Raw genomic sequence first — 20497 nt, forward strand, 5'->3', positions numbered from 1 at the left:
GCCCTCGCCCCACAAGAGCTAGCCGGGGCTGAGAGAAAAGGGATTTGGGGCGGGAGCGCGGCACTCGGGGGAAAACCTGTTTTGTACAGGGGGTTCTGCAAGATTGCTGCGATCACAGGGGCACAAAGTGAGTCTCCAGCAGGCACTGCCCTGCCCAGCACTGCCAGCGTGATGCTGGGAGGCTGAGAGCCCTGCCGACCTCAGAGAGTCCCGCTGGAAAAGCCCTTTGCTGGGATCACTGCTGTTCCCCACACTCCCTGGGCTTTGGAGAGCCGCCCTTCCTGGCAGGAAAAGCCCAGCTCTGGTTGGCACTGAGCAGCCCTGCCCAGCCCCAGGGCTGCTGTGCCAGCTCAGCCAGGACTGGGCTGCCCAAGCTGGGCCTGGCAGGGCTGGACTGAGCCCACCACGGGGGGATTTGGGGTGCCCGCCCTCTGTTTCTGGGGGGTGGGACCTGTCCCTGTCACCAGTGGCCCCTCCGTGCTGCCCCACACCCCCCACACCTTGCGGATGCACCAGATCACAGAGAGGGAGGAAGAGAAGGAGGAAAAGGAGGGAGAAACAACAACTCCCAGGGACTGCAGCGGTCACCCTGCCGCCCCCAGAGCAGGATGTCCCACGTCCCACTGCCACAGGCTCCCTGGGGGCTGTCCCACACCTCGTTTGGTGCCGGTGCCCCTGAAATTCGCTGCCAGCCCGGTGCCATCCAGCCGAGCTCACCTCTTTGGGTTGCTGCTTTCCGGCTTGCTGCTGGGTCAGCAGCTGCAGGTGAAGCTGCTCCTGCTGCTTCTTGTAGTATTCCTGCAGCTGGGAAGGGGAGAGAGCAACGGGATCAGCAGTGGGACCACCCCGTGCCCACCCACCCTGTGCCCACCTTCCCACCCCGTGCCAGCTCCTGGCACTGTCACCAGGGCAGGCTCCCTGTGTCACCCGGGCAGGGCAGGAGGGAAAGCACCCAGCAGGGCAGTCAGGGCAGCAGAGGAACCCTGGGCACGCACTGCCAGGGGCTCTGGATCCCCACGGCCCTTGAAGCCCCCCAAACACTGCCAATGCCCACCCTGATGTTTATTTTAATGCCAACCTGCTGTCCCTCGAGGGAAAAGCAGGCTGGGGTGGGGAAAAAGAGCACTTCAGGGTGGGGAAACCCTAGTTTTGGCATGGTGGGACCCCAAAACACCCCTGGCAGGTGCTGTGAGAAGCAGTGGGGTCCCAGCTGGGGACAACCAGGAGCAGCCACAACCTCTGGCCCGTGAGAGCTGGGGGTTCAGCCCTACAGCCAGAACAGCTTTTCAAATCAAAGCAGAGCTGTTTGCTGGGCCATCAAAACAGGGATAACCCCCCTGGATCCACAGGGAGCCACCAGGGAGGGTCCCAGTGCCCACAGGCACTCGTGGCCCCTAAATAAACCGCGGGTGATGGATTTGCTGTGCGCAGGGAGGGGGGGAAGGCACGGGGAGGTCAGCGAGACCCCCCAGCCCCCTCGCAGGGGCTCAGGAATGTCTCTGGTGATGCCGGGGAGCCTTTATCAGCTCGGGGCCAGCAGCAGGGTGGCTGCTTGTGTCAGGAGAGCAGGTTTGGAGGGGCTGGGTGTTTACCCCCGAGCCAGCCCCAGCCAGGGCGCTGCGGAGCAGGAACATTGGGTCAGGGGTGAGAGGTGTGATGTTTGGTTTGCTGCCGGTGGAGAATGTGAGCTATTCCGGCCTGGGTTGTTGAATTTGCAGTCAAACGTGTTTCTTTATCCGGCTCCAAAGAGGCTTGTGGAAGGACCCACCCAGGGTAGTGTTTACCCTTTGTTCTTTCCCTGGGGCCAACCTTGAATCCTTATCAGCCTGTTTGGAGTAAACAGGTACTGGAGGCAGGAGGAAGGGTGTGGAGGACGCTTGTGGGGTTTCTCCCTCTCTCCCTCCTTCCCGCTGCCAGGAGCTGTTTACCCAAGCAGACCTATTTTGTTTCAGAGTGGAAATCTGCTTTTTTTTTTTCCTTCTCCTCCTTTTTCTTCCCTCTCCATCTGACCAAAATCTCTGGAAAGGCCGAGCAGGGCCATGAGAAACAAACCCCAGCTCTGGAGCTGGACACAGGCACCTGCCCACAGCCCGGCAGTGGCCACGGGGGCTCTGCCTGGGGCACATCCAACCAAAGCACCCGCCCCGACCTTGGCTTTTCCCAGCAGCTGGGCAGCCCCAAATCACCCTTGAGCAGGAGTTTTGCAGGTTTTGAGACCCTGGCTCAGGGTGGCAGCACCGGCACTGTCAGCACCTGCAGCACTTTTCATCCCTGGACTGGGAATCCCAAAAGAATATGTGGAAAGCAGAGGGAGGAAAGGAGCCGTTTTTCTGCCTCCAACAAACTCCATCTTTCCCAGAGCCCGGTGAGAACTACCTGGCTGGATTCAGCCCCGGTGCAGCGTTACCTGTTGCAGCATTATTGCCTGCTGCTGCTGCAGGAGGGCCTGGAGCTGGGGCGGGGACAGGATCTGCTGCATCTGTTGCGGCGTGATCATCTGCGGGGACATCATGGCCACGGACACGGGCACCTGGGACAGCAAGGACACGTCACCACTCCCAGCCCCGACCTGGGCGAGTCGCCCCAAATGCCAACAGTGCCTCTCCCAGAGCACCCTCCATGTCCCCCACATCTCTGTCACCTCTGGGTGAAGCCACTGCCTGTGCCCTGGGACGTGGCAGTGCCAGGGGGATGCCCCATGGCGCTGCTGGCACCAGGATGAAGCTCCCTGGACCGTGAGCTCCCCCAGCAAGCTGAGGGCTGCTCTTTAAATGCAATTTAGCTGGGGGAACTGGGCATCAAACCACAGCTCCCTCCCCTGCTGGGAGCATGGGAAGGGTGGAGGGAAAGGCCAGGGAAGTGGGAAGATACCGATCACCCAAATAACTCAGAGAGCAGAGCACCGAGGAAGAGGTTACGGGGTTCTCCAGACACATCAAAGCTTCACCTCCAGCTGACACCAGTAACTCCTGTAATTACTGTGCCAAGAGGAGGGAGGGCCGAGGGAACCTGCCAGCCCCTGCCTTTGGTTATCAAAACACGGGTCCACACCCCGGGCAAAGCTCCTGGGAAGGTGTCAGTGATGGATCCCAGCCCTGCTGGGTCCTGCCCAGGTGGAGCCATGCCCGGATGGAGCCATCAGAGCTGCCTCGTCCCAGCCTTCCACCCATCCCAAAGCCCTTCCCGAGGCTCTGGGCAGGGTTGGGGCCTGGCTGTAATTTAATGACCCTCCTGGATGCCTCCTATTCCTGGGAAAGCAAATAAGAATTGCTGGTCAGGAGCCACCAGCAGCCACGAGCTCTTCCAGGGGATCCCAGGAAGAGGCAGCAGCTCCTCGGCATGTGGGATGGGTCAGAGCCAGGATCCAGCTGCACGCCAAGGACCCGGTTCTGATCCAAACTAAACATCTCCTCAGCCCGGGATCTCAGGACCTCAAAGAGCAGAGAAACCCAGCAAAGCCCCCCTGAGAGCCTGGCTCCTGCCAGCCCCCCATGGCCAGCCTGCCCAGCCTGGAGCCCTTCCAGCCACTGCAGCGGCGATGGGAGCGCAGGGCGGCCCCGTGCACTCCCTCCCATCGGTGACGGGTGTCCAGCTGACCTTCAGGGGAGATTTGCAAAGCCTTATCTATTTACTCAGGCATCTGCTGCAGGGAGGCGCGGGACACGGGGCGAGCTCTGTTTGCCACCAGCGTTTCCCCCTCCAGCCCCCTCGGTGGCGGAGCTATTGATCAACTCCAGGGATGAGCCCCAGCACCCACCAGAGAGCCCCGAGCCCCTCCGTGGCACCAGCACCCAGCGAGGAGCTGCTGTTTGGGCACCCAGGTGCCGCCAGCCAGCTGTGCCAAGGCCTGGGTGCACATCTGGGCAGGAGGGAAGCTGGCGAGCAGAGCGCGGAGCGCGCCCGGGAGCGCCGCTAATTTCCCTCTGCCAATTCATCAGCCAGCAACGTGCTCGGAATGAGAGCCCCTAATTAATTGCTCCTCCACGTCCCCCCCAAGCCCGGGCGGGCTCCCCGCCCCCTCCCGCGGCCCCTCGAACACGTTTGCTGGCATTTTCAAATCGGAGGCATCCTAATTACCGGAGAGTTATAACACCTTCCATTTCTCGCCCAGCGGACTGACACCCTGTCAAGAGCAAAGAGAATTGCCAGAGGTTTTGACAACACTAATTGCCCCTATAATCTAAAAACACAAAGGAGAGGCGATTAGTCGAGAGGGCCCCAGCTCTCGATCCGACACGAGGTTTTCACAATGTTACAAGAAAACAAAAGTGACGCTTTTTAGAGTTTGATGGCTGCTAACAAAAGCAGAATTATATTTTCATACAACCTTTGTCTGCATTAAATGGCTTTTTTTTTTTTTTTTCTCCTTCTTACCCCCCCTCCCCCCCCGCGTTCGGATGCGGAGCTGACACGGAGAAATGCTGGCGGATCCCTGTGGGGGTGAGGTGGGAACGGGGTGAACTTGAGAGGGGCATCTGAGCTCTGCTGCTCCCTTGGTTCCCGTGAAGAATTCCCCCACAGCGTGGAAAACGTCCCTCTCCCAGTTAAGGTTTCCAGGGAAAGCAGCAACTTTTAGTAAAAGAGGAAATTCCCGCTTACAGGGAGAGCTGCTGCTCCAGCAAAACGAGACGGGGATGGAAACGGGGTTGGAAATGTCCATCCAAACGTGGCCAAAAGCCCCACGGGGTCATGCCCTGGCCCTAAGCCACCCGTTCACCTTCAGGGCCAAGATTCCCTCTGGCAGGATATGAAACCAGCCTGGCATGCCTGGAAAACAGCGGGAGCAGGGCAGCAGCTGCCTCAAAATCGGGGATGCAGGTGGTCAGTGTGAGAGCTGAAGGGAGCCAGGAAGAGCAGCACAGGGGCTGTGAGGGGTGAGTGTCACCCTGCTGTGACACCAGAGCAGCACAGGGGCTGTGAGGGGTGATTGTCACCGAGCTGTGACACCAGAGCAGCACAGGGGCTGTGAGGGGTGATTGTCATCCACCTGTGACACCGGAGCAGCACAGGGGCTGTGAGGGGTGATTGTCACCGAGCTGTGACACCAGAGCAGCACAGGAATTACAAGGGGTGAGTGTCACCCTGCTGTGACACCGGAGCAGCACAGGAATTACAAGGGGTGAGTGTCACCCTGCTGTGACACCAGAGCAGCACAGGGGCTGTGAGGGGTGACTGTCACCCACCTGTGACACCAGAGCAGCACAGGGGCTGTGAGGGGTGATTGTCACCCAGCTGTGACACCAGAGCAGCACAGGAGTTACAAGGAGTGACTGTCACCCAGCTGTGACACCGGAGCAGCACAGGAATTACAAGGGGTGAGTGTCACCCAGCTGTGACACCGGAGCAGCACAGGGGCTCTGAGAGGTGATTGTCACCCAGCTGTGACACCGGAGCAGCACAGGGAATGTGAGGGGTGTCACCCACCTGTGACACCGGAGCAGCACAGGAGTTTCGAGGGGTGACTGTCACCCTGCTGTGAACCCAGAGCAGCACAGGAGTTTCGAGGGGTGACTGTCACCCTGCTGCCTCCACCCCAGGCTCTGGAGCAGCCGGGAAACGTCCTGGCAGCCGCACATCCCTCGGGAAGCAGGTCCCGGCAGCAGCCCTGGAGCAGCAGCGGCGGCGGCTGGGGACCAGCCCGACGCGTCACCGGCTGGCATCTGCCAGACACCGAGTCAGGAAGGGTTTGACTCAGGCCTTGGCCGGCTGCCACCCCGCAGAAAGTGCTTACTAACAGCTCTGGCTGCTCCCAGAAACAGCCGGCGCTGCTCCGGCCGGCCAGCAGCATCTCCAGGGGCTGCTTTTGCTGAAATCCCCGTGCCAGAGGATGGGCCGGGAGCAGCAGGCAGCGGGGTGGAAAAGCAGGCAGGTATTCCAGGGAATATTCCCTCCCTGAGCCAAAGGCAGCTGAGGGAAGCGGGACTTGGCTGTGTGGAACGAGGCAGGATGGGGAGTGAGGCTCTTGAGAAATTTTTCCTAGATTATTATTTTTTTTTTTTTTTGGGTTGTTTCTTACGGGAAGCGGATTGAACTCCCGGGCACAAGGCAGAGCGGCGGCCCTGGGTTGCCATCAGAGGGCCGGTGCCCTCCTGGCCCTGGGGACAGCCGGCTTGGCACGGCCTGGGGACATCCTCCGTCAGCCTCCCAACATCCCTGCTCTGCCACCACCACCGCAGGAGTCGGCGTGTCCCCAAGGGCCACACGTCACCGACACTACAGGAAGGGGCAGCTCCTGCTCCACGCCTCAACCACACAGCCCAGACCTCGTTCCCCCATCCCCGCTGGCTCTGGGATCATCGGGATGAGCACCCCATCCTCTCTCTGTGCTCCGGGTTTCCTGCAGAGCTCAGGGCTGCACATCCCTGCTCCGATCCAGCCTTGGGGCTTAACTCCCAGTTAGGAACAGCAGGAAACACGTTTGTGCTGTTTTTCCTAATTTGAACCACTCTTTTCAAATCCAAACCCAACAGAAACAAATTGAGGAGACTGGGAACGGAAGGGGGGAAGCAGCCACCACAAGCAGCTTCAAGTTGTGCTGTTTGAAGGGCAGGGGACGAGCAAATCCCACCCCAGAGCACCCAATTCCCACAGGAGAGCAGCCCCAACCCTCCTGGCACATCCTGGCCTCCCTCCCTGCACTCAGCATCCCTGGGTGAGCTCCAAGAGCCAGCTGGCTCAGTCTGGGAGTGCTCCCCGTGCCCAGGGCCAGGCAGGGATGCCAGTGACACCGAGGTGACCCCAGCCATGGCTTATGAACCTCAAAGGGTGGCACAGGGCCACCCAAATGCTGCTGTGCCACCTCCAGACCTCACCAGGCTGGGGTGAGACAATGCACCAAAATCTGCCCAGGGTCAGAGGAGAAATGAAGCTCAGCCCCACGTGCCAGGCTGGGTTTTGAGGCTGTGGGTGGTTTTAGGAGAAATTTTAGGAACACTGAACAGCCCCAGCACCAAAGGCTGGAGTGGCTGGGGTGGGGTGGCAGCAGGGTGAGCAGGTGAGGGGACACCAGCGTGGAGGAGGACACCAGGCCCTGATGTTCAAGCTTCCTGTGAAGAAAAGGAGGAATCAATTCCCGGCATGTTCAGCCCAATGTGTATCCTCGTTAGAGCATCCTCATTAGCACATCCTCATTAGCACAGCCTTCCTTCCCGCTGGGGAGGCCCCAATCACACCTGGCTGGGCTCCAGTGGCTGCTTGGGGACAGTGGCAGCAGTGGTGACAGCACTGAGCCCCTCCTCAGCCCCCAGCACTACCAGGGCAGGGTCTGTGAGCACAGGCTGCGGGCACAGCTTTCACCCCGATGATTCCACAGGGATCAAAGCGACTTTGCTCCCCTGGGAACCCAAAACACCGATCCCAGCGTGGGATGGCGGAGGTGGCAGCGGGATTTGGGACAGGCAGGGATGCTCCAGGTTCAGGTGGAAAAGCCTCGGCGCGAGCCCAGACGGACGGGCTGGAGTTTCTTTTCCCAGAGAGGGAACGCAGAAGGGCTGGTATTGATCTGTCTTCATTGCCCATTTCACTCAAGTTTCAAATCAACAAAATGCACTTTTCCGCTCGGCTGCCCTCCCCGCCGCAGCAGACAAAAGAAAAGCAATTTCCCGCAGTTGGCTCCGAACTCCTCTTCCTCCCTGCCCCGAGCGCCCTCCAGCCCCTCTCTCCCCCCAGCCACTGATCCCAGCAGAGGCAGCTCGGAGGGCACCCAAAGGGGCACCCAAAGGGAGCACCCACAGAGGGAACCCAAAGGGAGCACCCAAAGGGGCATCCAAAGAGGCACCCAAAGGGGCACCCAAAGGGGCACCAAAGAGAGCACCCAAAGGGGCACCCAAAGAGGGCACCCAAAGAGGGCACCCAAAGGGGCACCCAAAGAGGGCACCCAAAGGGGCACCAAAGAGAGCACCAAAGAGAGCACCCAAAGAGGGCACCCAAAGAGGGCACCCACAGAGGGCACCCAAAGGGAGCACCCAAAGGGGCACCCAAAGGGGCACCCAAAGAGGGTACACAAAGAGGGCACCCAAAGAGGGCACCCAAAGGGGCACCCAAAGGGAGCACCCACAGAGGGAACCCAAAGAGAGCACCCAAAGAGAGCACCCAAAGGAGCACCCAAAGAGGGTACACAAAGAGGGCACCCAAAGAGGGCACACAAAGAGGGCATCCAAAGGGGCACCCAAAGGGAGCACCCAAAGAGAGCACCCACATAGGGCACCCAAAGGGAGCACCCAAAGGGACATCCAAAGGAGCACCCAAAGAGGGTACACAAAGAGGGCACCCAAAGAGGGCACACAAAGAGGGCATCCAAAGGGGCACCCAAAGGGAGCACCCAAAGAGAGCACCCACATAGGGCACCCAAAGGGAGCACCCAAAGGGACATCCAAAGGGAGCACCCAAAGAGAGCACCCAAAGGGAGCACCCACAGAGGGCACCCAAAGGGGCACACAAAGAGGGCACCCACAGAGGGAACCCACAGAGGGCACCCACAGAGGGCACCCCGTCATTCAGGTGCCTCCAAGCCAGCCCTTACAACTCGGGGTGCTGCTTTTCCAGCACCTCCTTCCATTGGCTTTGCTGGATCCCAGCAGGATCCCGGGGGGATCTGCTGCTCCCACCATCCCAGGACAACAGCGCCCTGCAACACCAAAAGCCCCCAAAAGCAACATTTTTGTCAGCGCCCACCAAATTTCCGAGAGTTTTAAAGTTGTAAAGAGATAAATCTATTTTTAAATGGTTTAGAACACCCAAAGATGGGGTTTTGGGTTTTTTTTTTCCCTTTCCTGCAGCTGTAACTGGAGCGACAACATGAGACTGTCCACACACACCTCCAGGCATCTGTGGGAAGAGGGTTCTTATTCCAAAAAACAAACCCAATCCAAGATGCTGCTGAGCCCAGCAGCTCCCTGGTTGTTTTTAAGCTCAGGCCATCGGGAATATCATTAATCCTACTGGCTTGGTGCCCCAAAAATGCCCCATCCCCATCAGCAGGGTGACAAGGGGAGTGTGTGGGCAAGCACGGGGGTCTCCTGCTCATTCCCCCAGCACTGGGGGCCAGGAGCTGGCTGCCACAGAGCCGAGGGGAGACAAAATTCCCCGTGGATGTGGCAACCCATCCCCAAACTTGTGGGGCTGCACATCCACCAGGCAGGGAGCCGGGCTGGCACCCCAAGGACACCCCGATTCCCAAACATTCCCATCCTGCCGTGCTTCCTGCTGCCTCCAAGCCACGGAGGGCTGCGCTGGGACCCAGCCTTCCTCCTCCTCCTCCTCCTCCTCCTCCTCCTCCTCTCGCAGCCGTCCTGGCCAGTCTCATCCACACCACTGTGCCTTAGATAAACTTCCTTTCAAAGGAGCCTGCTTAATCCCCTATCTCCCCTCGGTCAGATCCCGCTCCAGCTGCCGGCGGGGCCGCGGGGGGAGGCTCTGCTGAGTTATGAGCTATTTCTGACTCACGTCTACAACTTTCACAAGTCCTTTCTGCGATGAGGAGAGAGAAAAAAGGGAGGAGGGGAGGGAGGGAGGGAGAGGGAGAGAGAGGAAGGAGCTCCAGTTGGCTCTGGCCAGATGGGCAGGCAGGGAGGGGAGGCTGGGGAGCAGCACGGGATGTTCGGCTGCATCCAGCCGGGATGCCAGGGAGAGCACGGAGGGATTAGCAGGAGGAGGAGTGCAGGGACACACACCCACGGAGGGGAGCGAGGCGCCGGTTACCGGAATCTGACTTCACCCTGGCCGCCTTTGTCCTCTGCAGACATTTTCCATGCAGTGACTGCATTTCCTTCCTGCCGGCACCGCTGGAAAAAGCCGCCTGTTTGTGCCGGAGGAGCCCTGACTAATTCCCACTGCTCCCACCCGGCTGCTGTTGCCCAGCCCGGGGGGTTCTGGGCTCTCCTGACCCCCGGCAGCCCTGGGATTTGCTGCTGGATGGGGATCCCATCCAGGAGAGGATCCCAGGACTGCCCATCCCAGCCCAGCTCCTGCTGCCACCCGGCTCAGCCTGGCACAGGCAGGACCTCCAGCTCCGAGAGCGCTTGTGCTAATTACTTTCCTTTGTTAATTAAACCCACGTGGCTCTAATAAGGTAACCTGCTGTTCTCCGATAAATTTAATTAGCCTGAAGGGAGAGCCCCTCCGCACAGCTATTTAAATTGTCACTTCCCATCGCTTGGGCTTTGCTTCTCCCTGCCTCCCCCTCTCTCCAGATTTCACCCCTCTCCTGCCCATTTTCTGCCCTTTTGCTTTGGCAGAGAAGGGGAGCAAAGGGGAGGTCCCCATCCCTACAGGAGCAGGACGTGCCCACCCAAATCCCATTTTCCTGCCGGTGTCACGAATCCCCATCCCAGCTGGGCCTGTGTCCCATCCTGGAGGACCTGCCCTGGCTCCAGCCCAAAGGACTGCTCCCTTTTCCAGCCCTGTGCCACCCTCACAGCACCCAGCATCCTTCCCGAGATGCTCCAACGCTGGAGAACTCTGTCTCCAAAACACCCTCCCAAAAATCGGCGACGCGCAGTGACCTCCCCTCCGCAACCCTTCCCCACTCCCACGCACAAAACGCCTCCCGAGAAACTTCTGGAGCTTTCCAGAGGGTTTAACTCCCGGAGAGCTCCAGCCACGGAGGTGCCAGGGCTTTGTCCCACAGCCCTTCCCCAGGAGGGGGGTGACAGGGGACACCTGCACGTCCCGGGGGCTCACCTGCACCGCCGGCTGCTTGCCCTCGTTGCTGCTGGGGGAGCTGAGCCCCGTGGCCTGCTGCAGCAGGAACTGCCGAGCCACCTGCAGAGCCTGCAAGAGAGACACAGGGTGGGCATGAGGAAGGCTCCCTCCTCCTCCTCCTCCTCCTCCAGCTGCTTCTCCACGGATTTCCCTCACGGGATGGGTTTGCAGCGCTCCCCGACGCTCCCTCCTGCCACTCCAGTACATCCCAGTAGAGACCACCGCTCTCCCAGCCCCTGTTGGAACTCAAAATGTCCCTCAGACATTTTTGGAGGTTCCAGGCCTTGGTCAGAAGCATTTAAGACCCTGGCAGGCAGCTGCAAACAGCTGGGATTTTGAGTTTGAGCCATGGGATGAGTTACCAACTTTGGAGGTGGAACAACCAGTCACAAAGGGTTAGATAGGATAGTAAAAGTAGTTACAAAGTAGAGGGGAAATTTTTTTAGTATTGTACAGGGAGTTTTAACACCTGTACAGGGGAGGTTTTTACTTTGTGCATGGGGGTCAGAAGTTCTAAGATGGAGGAAAGTGGGCTGATCCTGTTCTTCCTCCTTCTTCTTCCTTGCCTCCATGTTCCTGGTGATGTTGGCACTCACAGATTGGTTTAGAGTAGAAAAGCACTTTGTAATATAGGTAGTAGGTATTGGGGAAAACTATAAACATGTAATATGTAATATATCATATAAAAGTTATTCCCTGCATTTTAAATCCCATTTCATGTCCTCCCTGTGCTCCTCTGCACAGGGAACTCTTGGGAAGAGCACATGAAAAGCAAATTGTAGCTGTGCTACATCTTTGGGTGAAAAACCCACCTGACCTGCTCTGTGCAGCTGGACAGGCACTACAAGGGCACGTGGAAAATGGGAAGGAATTTCCAGCTGGAAGCTGAGAGCAAAGGGTTTAACACACCCAGCCTTACTTAATAAAAAAATTGTAATTTCATAGCAGGAGGCCCAAACCAAACACCCCAGACACAGCGTTGGGCACCCTTGGCTGTGTTTGTCACTGTCACATGAACCAGAGAGCCCTAAGAAAATCAAAACCTGAGGAATTTTATAAGTAAAAGGACCCTAATTTCCTATTCCTGTGGTGAATTACCAGAGCTACGTCCCAGGATTGTGCACCCAGAGCTGCCCCATGGCCACTGAGCACCCCCAACCAATAACTCCCAAATTTCCTTTATCCAAACAACTCAAAACTCAGATCCTCGAGGATAAATACAGCGATTCACCGCTGGGAATCACCGATGGAAAAATCCCATGGTCCTGATCCTGCCTCAGCCCCGGCGTTTCTCCACGGGCATTTTATTTTCCCTGTTATTAGCAGGGATAGATGTGCATCGGTAATGCGAGCACAAAAACCCTGTGACAGTTATGACAGCTCAGGGTGTGATATTTTAATTACTTTTGGACATGAAAACAGTAATTCCAGTTAAAAGCCAAGGTGGAGGAATCAGGAATCCACCCAGCGGCAGCTCGGTGCCAGGCCCGAGGCTCCCACCAGGATGGGTGCTGGAGCACAGGGCTGCATCCCACATCCCCACAGAAAATCCCTGAGCTTTAGCTGCTTTTCCAAGCGTCTTTTAGCAGAGCTTTCCACGGATTTGGCTTCTCCATGTGCAATTCCTGCCATGTTTGAGAGCAGCACCTCGCAGAGGAGACCCGGCGAGGGCAGGGCAAAAATCAGCGCAGCAGGGATGGAAAACACAGCAGGGGGAAAAGCCCGAGGAGCAGAATTCCAGCACACAAGACTTGTCCAGAGCACAAAAAGTGCTGCACAAGACTTGTCCAGAGCACAAAAAGTGCTGCACAAGACTTCTGCTGGAATTCCTCTCCCCAATCCCAAGGCCTGGCTCGAGGCAGCAGCGCCCGCCCGGCTCGGCCCCGCCGCGCCGCCTCTCAGGGGGGAATTTAATTCACTCCCCGCTGGCTCCCTGACTTTGGTGTGCTCTGAAGCACGAAATTACAAAGATTTACAGGGGAAAAAAAAACCCGACGTGGCCTCACAATTGCACACAGGGGCGTCTCCCCGCCCGCCGCTGTCCCCTCTCCATCCTGAGCTGGGCTCCGGGGTGGAAACCTGCAGCAGGGCTGGACAGGAGCACCCAGGATGGAATTTCGGGATGCAGAGCCACCTGCCAGATGAATTTGTTGTCCCAACAATGCAGGAGGAGCAGCCCAGTGGTTGGGGGGGGGATGAAGCTTTTCCATAGGGAAGTGTCAGAGCCTCTCCATGGGGCTGAGGAGGTGGGAAGCAGAAAGAAAAGTTTCCCTGTGGGGGTAAACTCTGTCTGATCACCAAATTATCCCAGAAGAAGTTTGCAAATGATCCCAGGAAAAATCTGCAAAGGATCCCAGGGAAAGTTTGTAAATGATCCCAGGAAAAGTTGGCAAAGGATCCCAGGAAAAGTTTGCAAATGGTCCCAGAAAAATGTTTACAAATGGTCCCAGGAAAAGTTTGCCAAGGATCCTAGGAAAAATCTGCAAAGGATCCCAGGAAAAGTTTGCCAAGGATCCCAGGAAAAGTTTGCAAAGGATCCCAGAAGAAGTTTGCAAAGGATCTCAGAAAAGTTTGCCAATGATCCCAGAAAAAGTCTGCAAACGATCCCAGGAAAAAATTGCAAAGGATCCCAGGAAAAGCTTGAAAATGATCCCAGGAAAAAATTGCAAAGGATCCCAGGAAAAGCTTGCAAAGGATCCCAGGAAAAAATTGCAAAGGATCCCAGGAAAAAATTGCAAATGATCCCAGGAAAAAATTGCAAATGATCCCAGGAAAAGCTTGCAAATGATCCCAGGAAAAAATTGCAAATGATCCCAGGAAAAGCTTGCAGAGGATCCCAGGAAAAGCTTGCAGAGGATCCCAGGAGAAGTTTGCAGAGGATCCCAGGAAAAGTCTGCAGAGGATCCCAGGAAAAGCTTGCAGAGGATCCCAGGAAAAGCCCATCTCCGACACGGGCAGGGCTTGGCGCTGCCTCCCCGGGATGAGGAAGAGGAGGGTGAGCTGGCCGCCGCCGGGGAGGCGCAGATCTTCCCAGGGATGTGCAGACCTTCCCGGGGATGTGCAGACCTTCCCGGGGATGTCCAGACCTTCCCGGGGATGTGCAGACCTTCCCGGGAGGCGCAGACCTTCCCGGGGAGGCGCAGACCTTCCCAGGGATGTGCAGACCTTCCCGGGGATGTGCAGACCTTCCCGGGGATGTGCAGACCTTCCCGGGGATGTGCAGACCTTCCCGGGGATGTGCAGATCTTCCCGGGAGGCGCAGACCTTCCCGGGGATGTGCAGACCTTCCCGGGGATGTGCAGACCTTCCCGGGGATGTGCAGCACCCCTGGGATTGTGGGGACGGCTGGGAGATGCTGGCAGGAGAAGGGTCCGTGCTGGGATCCATCCCACCCTGCTCCCACAGCGCCGGAGGCTTCCCTGCTCCCAGGATCCCCCCAGGGATTCTCATCCCGCCCCTCAGCCCCCCCAAATCCTCCCACTCCTCTCAACCATCCCCAACTCCACACATCTCATCCCCCAGCAGGGGAGCAGCTTCTTTTTCCAACTTCCATCCAGTCTACCTGAGGATTATCCTGATTTTTTCCCCCTGGATGTGCTGGATGCTTCTCCAGACCCCAGGAAGGGCAGATTTTGGCAGCTTTTCCCATGGTAAACACCACAAATTCCCCTTTTTGCCATGGGGAAACACCAGGGAAAAAAAACCCCAAACCTGCCTCCAACCCTGGAAGAGCCCAGGGAGAGCTGCCTCACACCACACCTTGGATAAATGTGGAATTAATCCTCATCCCTGCTTTTTTCACCTCAAAACCCACCCCTACAGAGCCTCTCCAAGGCCTCCTGGTTGGGAAGAAATGGGTCAAGAGCTCAAAAAAAAAAAAAAAAAAAATTTTTGGAAAGCATGGAGACATCCACGGGTCATCTGAAAAGGAGGAGCCACAAAAAAATCAACCCAAAATAATCCCAGGGCAAAGGAAAATCTTGCTTGGGGTATTTGAAAGTGCCTCGTTTGCCAGATATTTCACTTTATGAGGATGGAGTTTTTAATTCCAGCATGGATGCTCCAGCTGGGAAGAGCTGCCCAAAATCAGCTGAGGGATTTTCCACCTGGATCAGAGCTTTATATGTCGCTTTACCTTCCAAAAAGAGAAAAAGCACCTGAAAAATTCCATTAAAGCAAGGACTTTGCATGGAAAGAAGGAGGAAGGGAATTTTTACTTCCCTTTTCCCTCCGATCCTTTTGGAGAGTGGAAAGTGGTTGGGAAGGGCTGAAAAAAAAAAGGTAAAAAAAATTTAAAAAAAAGGAAGATTTTTTACACTAACCTCATAAAAATGACATCGTCGCATTCCAGAATTAGAGCCATTAAAACAACACACGGGGATATTTTTAGCTGGATATTAACAGTAAATGATGCCATATTGAGGAGCACTTCCACCAGCCCAGCCCTGGCCTCGCTTAACCAGAACCAAATGGCTCCAAGAGATCCAAATGAACAAAAAAAATGACACAATTCCTCACAGGAAAATGAAAAAAAAAAGCAAAAAAATAGAAAAAAAGCCTTTTTTACACCCAGCTCTGTGTCTGTGGCCCAGCCCCAGCTGTTCTGCCCTGCTCCAGAGCTCCTGGATTTTATTCCTCTGCTCCTGACTCCTTGCGGGCGAGGGGTTAAAACCCAGCCCCACTAATTAAGAGCACAAGGAAAATGCTCCTGACAATCCCACCCCACTGAAAAAAAGGGGAAAACAGGGGGAAATATAAGGGAGAAAGGGAGGAGAGGGGCAAAAAGGGGGGGAGAGGGAAAAAAGGGGAGAAAAAGGGGAGAAAAAGGGGAAAAAACAGGAAAAAAGGGTGGGGAGGGGAGAAAAAGGGGAAAAAAATGAGGAAAAGCAGGGGGGAAGGGGAGAAAAAGGGGAAAAAAGGGGAAGGGGAGAAAAAGGGGGAAAAAAGGGAGGAAAAAAAGGGGGGAGAAAGGCAAAACTGCTCCTGCATTTATCCTCAGTGAAATATTAAATATGAATCAGGGAAGCGAAGAGAGAGATGAGCTTCACTTAAGTGCTCCGGCCTCGTTTTTATCTTAAATACCCTAATAATAGAGGATTACACAATATATCTGAGATGTGATCACATGTTTTATGGAATGGTATCTCTCTCAGGGCAGCAAAATGCCTCTCCTCCCCCTCCACACCCTTCCCCAACTCCCAAAAAAGTCCCGCTCGCTCCTTCTCCAAAACAAGCCTTATTTTTGTTTATTCCTCCCCGTTTCTTTGACGCTGCCATTTTATTTTTGGGATTTTTTTTTTGCACCATAAAACAACCCCAAGCGATGCCAGAGCAGCTGGATTTTCCGGGCGGCTCCTTTTCCATGGATTTTTCCCGTGGGGTGCCAGGCTCGGGGATTGTCCCCTGGCTCCTCCCAGGACATCCCTGCTCCACGAGGTTGGCACGGATTTGGTTTCTCCACGTGCAGCTCCTGCCGTGTCTGCAGGGATCCTTTTCCATCCTTTTCCATCCTTTTCCATCCTTTTCCATCCTTTTCCATCCTTTTCCTCCATTCCCTGTGCCCCAAACCTGCGGCCACCCCATCTCTCTGCACCCCCTGGATTCCGACACCGGCCGCTGGCTAAAAGTTGGGATTTTTTTGGGGCAGCAAATCTGCAAATAAAACCGTGGGAAACCCCAAATCTTGGCTGAGCAGCGCTTCATTCCCACTCCTAAAATTCCAGAGGATCCCCCAGCACTGGGAGGTGAGACCCCCGTGCCCCCTTTTCCTTCCTGCACCGGGAATTCCGGGGGGACCCAGCCTGGCAGATCCGGGAATTCTGGGGGGATCCAGCCTGGTGGATCTGGGAATTCTGGGGGGATCCAGCCTGGCAGATCTGGGAATTCTGGGGGGACCCAGCCTGGTGGATCTGGGAATTCTGGGGGGACCCAGCCTGGTGGATCCGGGAATTCCAGGAGGACCCAGCCTGGCGGATCTGGGAATTCCAGGGGGATCCAGCCTGGCAGATCCAGGAATTCTGGGAGGACCCATCCTGCTCTCCCCTTCCAGGCTCTGCCCTTCCAAACTCTGCAGGGCTGCTCGGAAGAGCCGTGGATTGGGAAGGTGAGGGAATGGTGAGCTCCAGGCTGGAGCTGCCACACAGCCACGTCCCCTTGCTCTGGGGACACCCCAAACCAAGGTCCCTGAGCACCCCACAACGTCCCCACGGCCTCAGGATCCCACCCACCTCAAGGCAGCACCCTCGGAGAGGAGCTGTCACCCAAAAACTCCCTGCCAAGACCTGTCTGGCCTCACACTTGCAAAAGCAGCGAGCTCACAGCCACGGGAAAAGTCAAATCCAGGCAAAAATGGGAGCAGGAGCTCCCCGGAGCTGCAGCTCCCACAGAAACCCCCACAGACACAGAGCTTTGAGCCCACCAGGGTGAGACATGGGCTCCCACCGCCTCCCGAGGTTTCTTGGGGGGGATTTCATAAAGTTCAGCGAGAAGGAGGATGGAGTGCTGACATTCCAGGATGAGGGAGCGAGCCCAGCCGCCCGAGAACCCGGCAGAACGCTGCGTGCTCCCGGGGATGGAGCAGAGCCTCCATCAAGCACCTAATTGTCCAAAACTCCTGCTGTGGGGACATTTATTCCTGACCCCAGCTGGTGCTCAGCCTGCTCCCTGAAGCAGGAAGATGGATAATCCTCGGGATGGGTGTCACTTGGCTCTTTTTTTTTGGTTTTTTTATGGAAGTTCACCAAACCCTCTGCTTTCCTAATTCCACATGCCAGCCAGCTTCCCGGCAGGAGGAAAGTGACGTGAAATAAAACATCAGCATCCACCGGGAGCATCCGCGAGGACGGAAAACCCGATTTTCTGGAGGAGATCCCCCGGTTCCCCGCCACGATTCCCATCTTTTTGGCCGGGAGGGAAGGCGGCTCTGCCGTTTCCCGGTGGGATTGCGGGAGGGAGAGCAGGCAGCTCCTGGGAGGACACTGGCAGCGGCATTACACGCATGATTACCCTTTGGATGCGGGGAACAGGGGCTTAGCGGCGTGCTAACGCCTGTTATCCAGGTAATGGATTTACAGCACTCCCTACTAAAGTATCAGACACAGCAATTTTTTACAGCTTTCACGCTGGAATTTATGGCTCAGGGAGGCGATCTCCGCACGAGGCGAGGGATCATTGCCTTATTTAGTAGCCGAGCAGGGAAATTGATGTTTTTTTGCCGAAGTTTGTTTGGAAAGGTAAGCTGCAGGCACGTCCTCAGGGCTGAGAGGGGACGTGTGTGGCGGGGAACACGTGTGGCAGGGGCTGCCCCAGGGGCACATCCGTGCACGTGTCACTGTCACGCGTGTCCTGGGCCGTGTGGGTGAGGTTCAACCTCCAGGAGCCACCAGGAATGGGAAAGCAGCTCCTGGACAACCAAAATCCTCTCAGGGAGGATCTGCTCCACGGTTTTTAGTGTCTCAGCCCCTCAGAGCGACGGGGCGCAGAGCGAGCAGCACCTTCCCCCAAAACCAGCCAGCTCCACCCCCAGGGATGGACGGGCTCTGCTTCCCAAGAGATCCAGGACAAGCACAAACCCATTTTTTGGGGCAGCTCGACCAGGAATGGCCAAACCTGCTGGAAGGAGGACAGAGCAGGGCAAAAACCTGGTGCCATCCCCAAGGCGCAGCCTCGCAGTGCCAGGTTTGAAGGAGCTGCTCGCCCATCCTACCTGCTGCTGCTGGAAGTGCAGGAGCTCCACAGGGCTCATCTCTCCGTTGGCCTCGGCTCCGGCGGCTCCGTCGCGGCCGCCGCCGGGGCCGGGGCCGGGGCCGGCACCATCGGGCTGGTTGCTCAGGCTGCTGACCCCGTTCTGCGCCGCGGGCGTGGAGCGGATCGTCTCCGAGGCCGATTCAACCATCATGACTCGCTAGCAGGACCTGAAGGAGGGGAGAGGAGAGCCTGAGGACGGGGCCCGAGATCCCGCTGGATGTCCCCCAGCCCGGTGGGGTGGGGTGTCAAACCCCGCTGGGTTTTAGCTGCGCTCTGTTCACCCCAAAAAATAAATGTGGAGCGGCTACAAACACGCTGCACGTCCCCAGGCAAAGCAAGTGCAACCCACTGCTTAGGAAAATTCACAATTCCGGCTTTCCCCGAACCTGGTGCAAGGCACAGAGCTCCAGGAATCCCTCAGTTTTCCCCAAATCCCAAAGTATTTCGCACAGAGCTCCAGGAATCCCTCAGTTTTCCCCAAATCCCAAAGTATTTCATGGTGAGAGCGAAGCTGGACACCAAGCACAGGGAACCTGCACCTCAGATTCCACCCTGAAAATCCTAACGAAGTCGGAGCATTCCCTCCAAGTGCTTCATCTCCCAGCAAACCAGCACTTCCCAGCAGGAAAAACCACCTGGCAGAAGGTGCCAGGCTGAGGAAACCCAAAGGAAGGGCAGAGCTGGGATGTGGGAACAAGAGCCCGGCGACGCACGGTTGGAAAATCCTTCCCTTCCCCCAGTTTTTGCTCAGTGGGCTTGGACGAGTGGCAGGTTGTGAAGCTGAGGGTGCCTTTTTCTGGGAGAAACTCCTGGATTTGGGTGGATTTCCTGGAGGAAAGAGGAGCAGCACACCCAGCGCTGCTCTCTGCCACAGAAAAGCGGCAGCACGGAATCCACGCAGGAGTGAGGGTCTCTCCCTCCTTCCCAGCACAGGTTCTCCTCCATGGAAAAGCAGTTTTATTTCCACACCCCTCATCCCACCGGCTCAGCGCTCACCCACCACCGCTGGCCGAGTTTGGAACAAGCTGGGAACAAAACCAGAGGGGTGGGATGAAAAAACACCACCCCCCTTTCTCCTTCCACCCTCTTTTTTTCCCCCCTATTTCCCCCCTCCACACCCCAAAAGGCAGCGAGACAAACCAGGAACAACATAATTGCTGAAATGTGGCGTGTAATAATCGCTATTCAGGGGCTGATCATTCATATTAAACAGGGAGCAGCGAGCTGCTCATTTGCATGTTGGAGATCATCTGCATTTCAAAAGTCATTTCCGCAGGGGATATGAGTGACATCCACTCCCAAGGGGAGCTCCTGGCTCCCTCCCACTGTCCCAGGGCTCTGGGGGTGACACTGGTGGCTGTGGGACAGCTCAAGGTTAAGGGGATTATTGGGATTTGGGTTTGGTTGGAGCAGCTTCCCAAGCATGGGATGATTACAGGATGCTGCGTTAAGAGCAAAAATCCACAATAAACCCCTCACCTTTTCCCTTAAAACTACATTTTTGCCTACCCCACTTTGAATTTCGAGGATTTCAAGTTGAGAAATACGAAATTATTGCGGTTCCAATTCCCATTTTCCCTCTGAAATCCACGAGGCCCCACGGGGAACGCTTCGTTCTGACACTCGAAACTCATCAGGATTCCAGCAGGGATCTGACTTTTACACGGAGAACAGGAATATCCAGAGTTACAACAGGAAGTATTAAAAAACGGAAAAAAAAAAAAAAAAAAAAAAAAAGAAGGAAAAAAAGACGGTTTTGGAAAGGATATAAAACTTTCCTGGCTTTGGGCATAAACTGGAGTTTAACTGTTGGGAATTAGGAGGAAATCTCTGCTGGTGGAGGAGCCGTGGGCTCGCTCTGGTGCTTCCAGCCCCTGCCAGAGGCGGGATGCTGGAGCAGATTATTCCTGCAGCCCGGGTGATTCCCGGAGCTGGGGACACCAGGCCAGCTGAGTTCCCTCTCCAAGTCCTGTAAAACTCCACTTCCCGTTCCCAAACCCCTCCGGGATGCTGAAGCGTCTGGGATCCCAACAACGCTGCGAGGGAAGTC

The 20497-nt window shown here is 56.5% G+C and overlaps 1 protein-coding gene across 2 annotated transcripts in view; it reads right to left on the bottom strand.

The window, feature by feature from the left end:
* FOXP4 (forkhead box P4) overlaps positions 1–20497 on the bottom strand; it is a 61548-nt gene that overhangs the window by 22020 nt on the left and 19031 nt on the right. For both annotated transcript variants that reach the window (XM_077789076.1, XM_021542632.2), the window contains exons 2-5: positions 18407–18614; positions 10681–10770; positions 2408–2530; positions 718–804 (exon numbers count right to left, since the gene is read on the bottom strand). In XM_077789076.1, the coding sequence (XP_077645202.1) occupies positions 718–804; positions 2408–2530; positions 10681–10770; positions 18407–18598 (492 nt within the window). In that variant the 5' untranslated portion in view covers positions 18599–18614. The remainder of the gene's footprint in view (positions 1–717; positions 805–2407; positions 2531–10680; positions 10771–18406; positions 18615–20497) is intronic.

This window comes from Lonchura striata, chromosome 30 (assembly GCF_046129695.1).
Source record: "Lonchura striata isolate bLonStr1 chromosome 30, bLonStr1.mat, whole genome shotgun sequence".
Taxonomy (NCBI): Eukaryota; Metazoa; Chordata; class Aves; order Passeriformes; family Estrildidae; genus Lonchura; species Lonchura striata.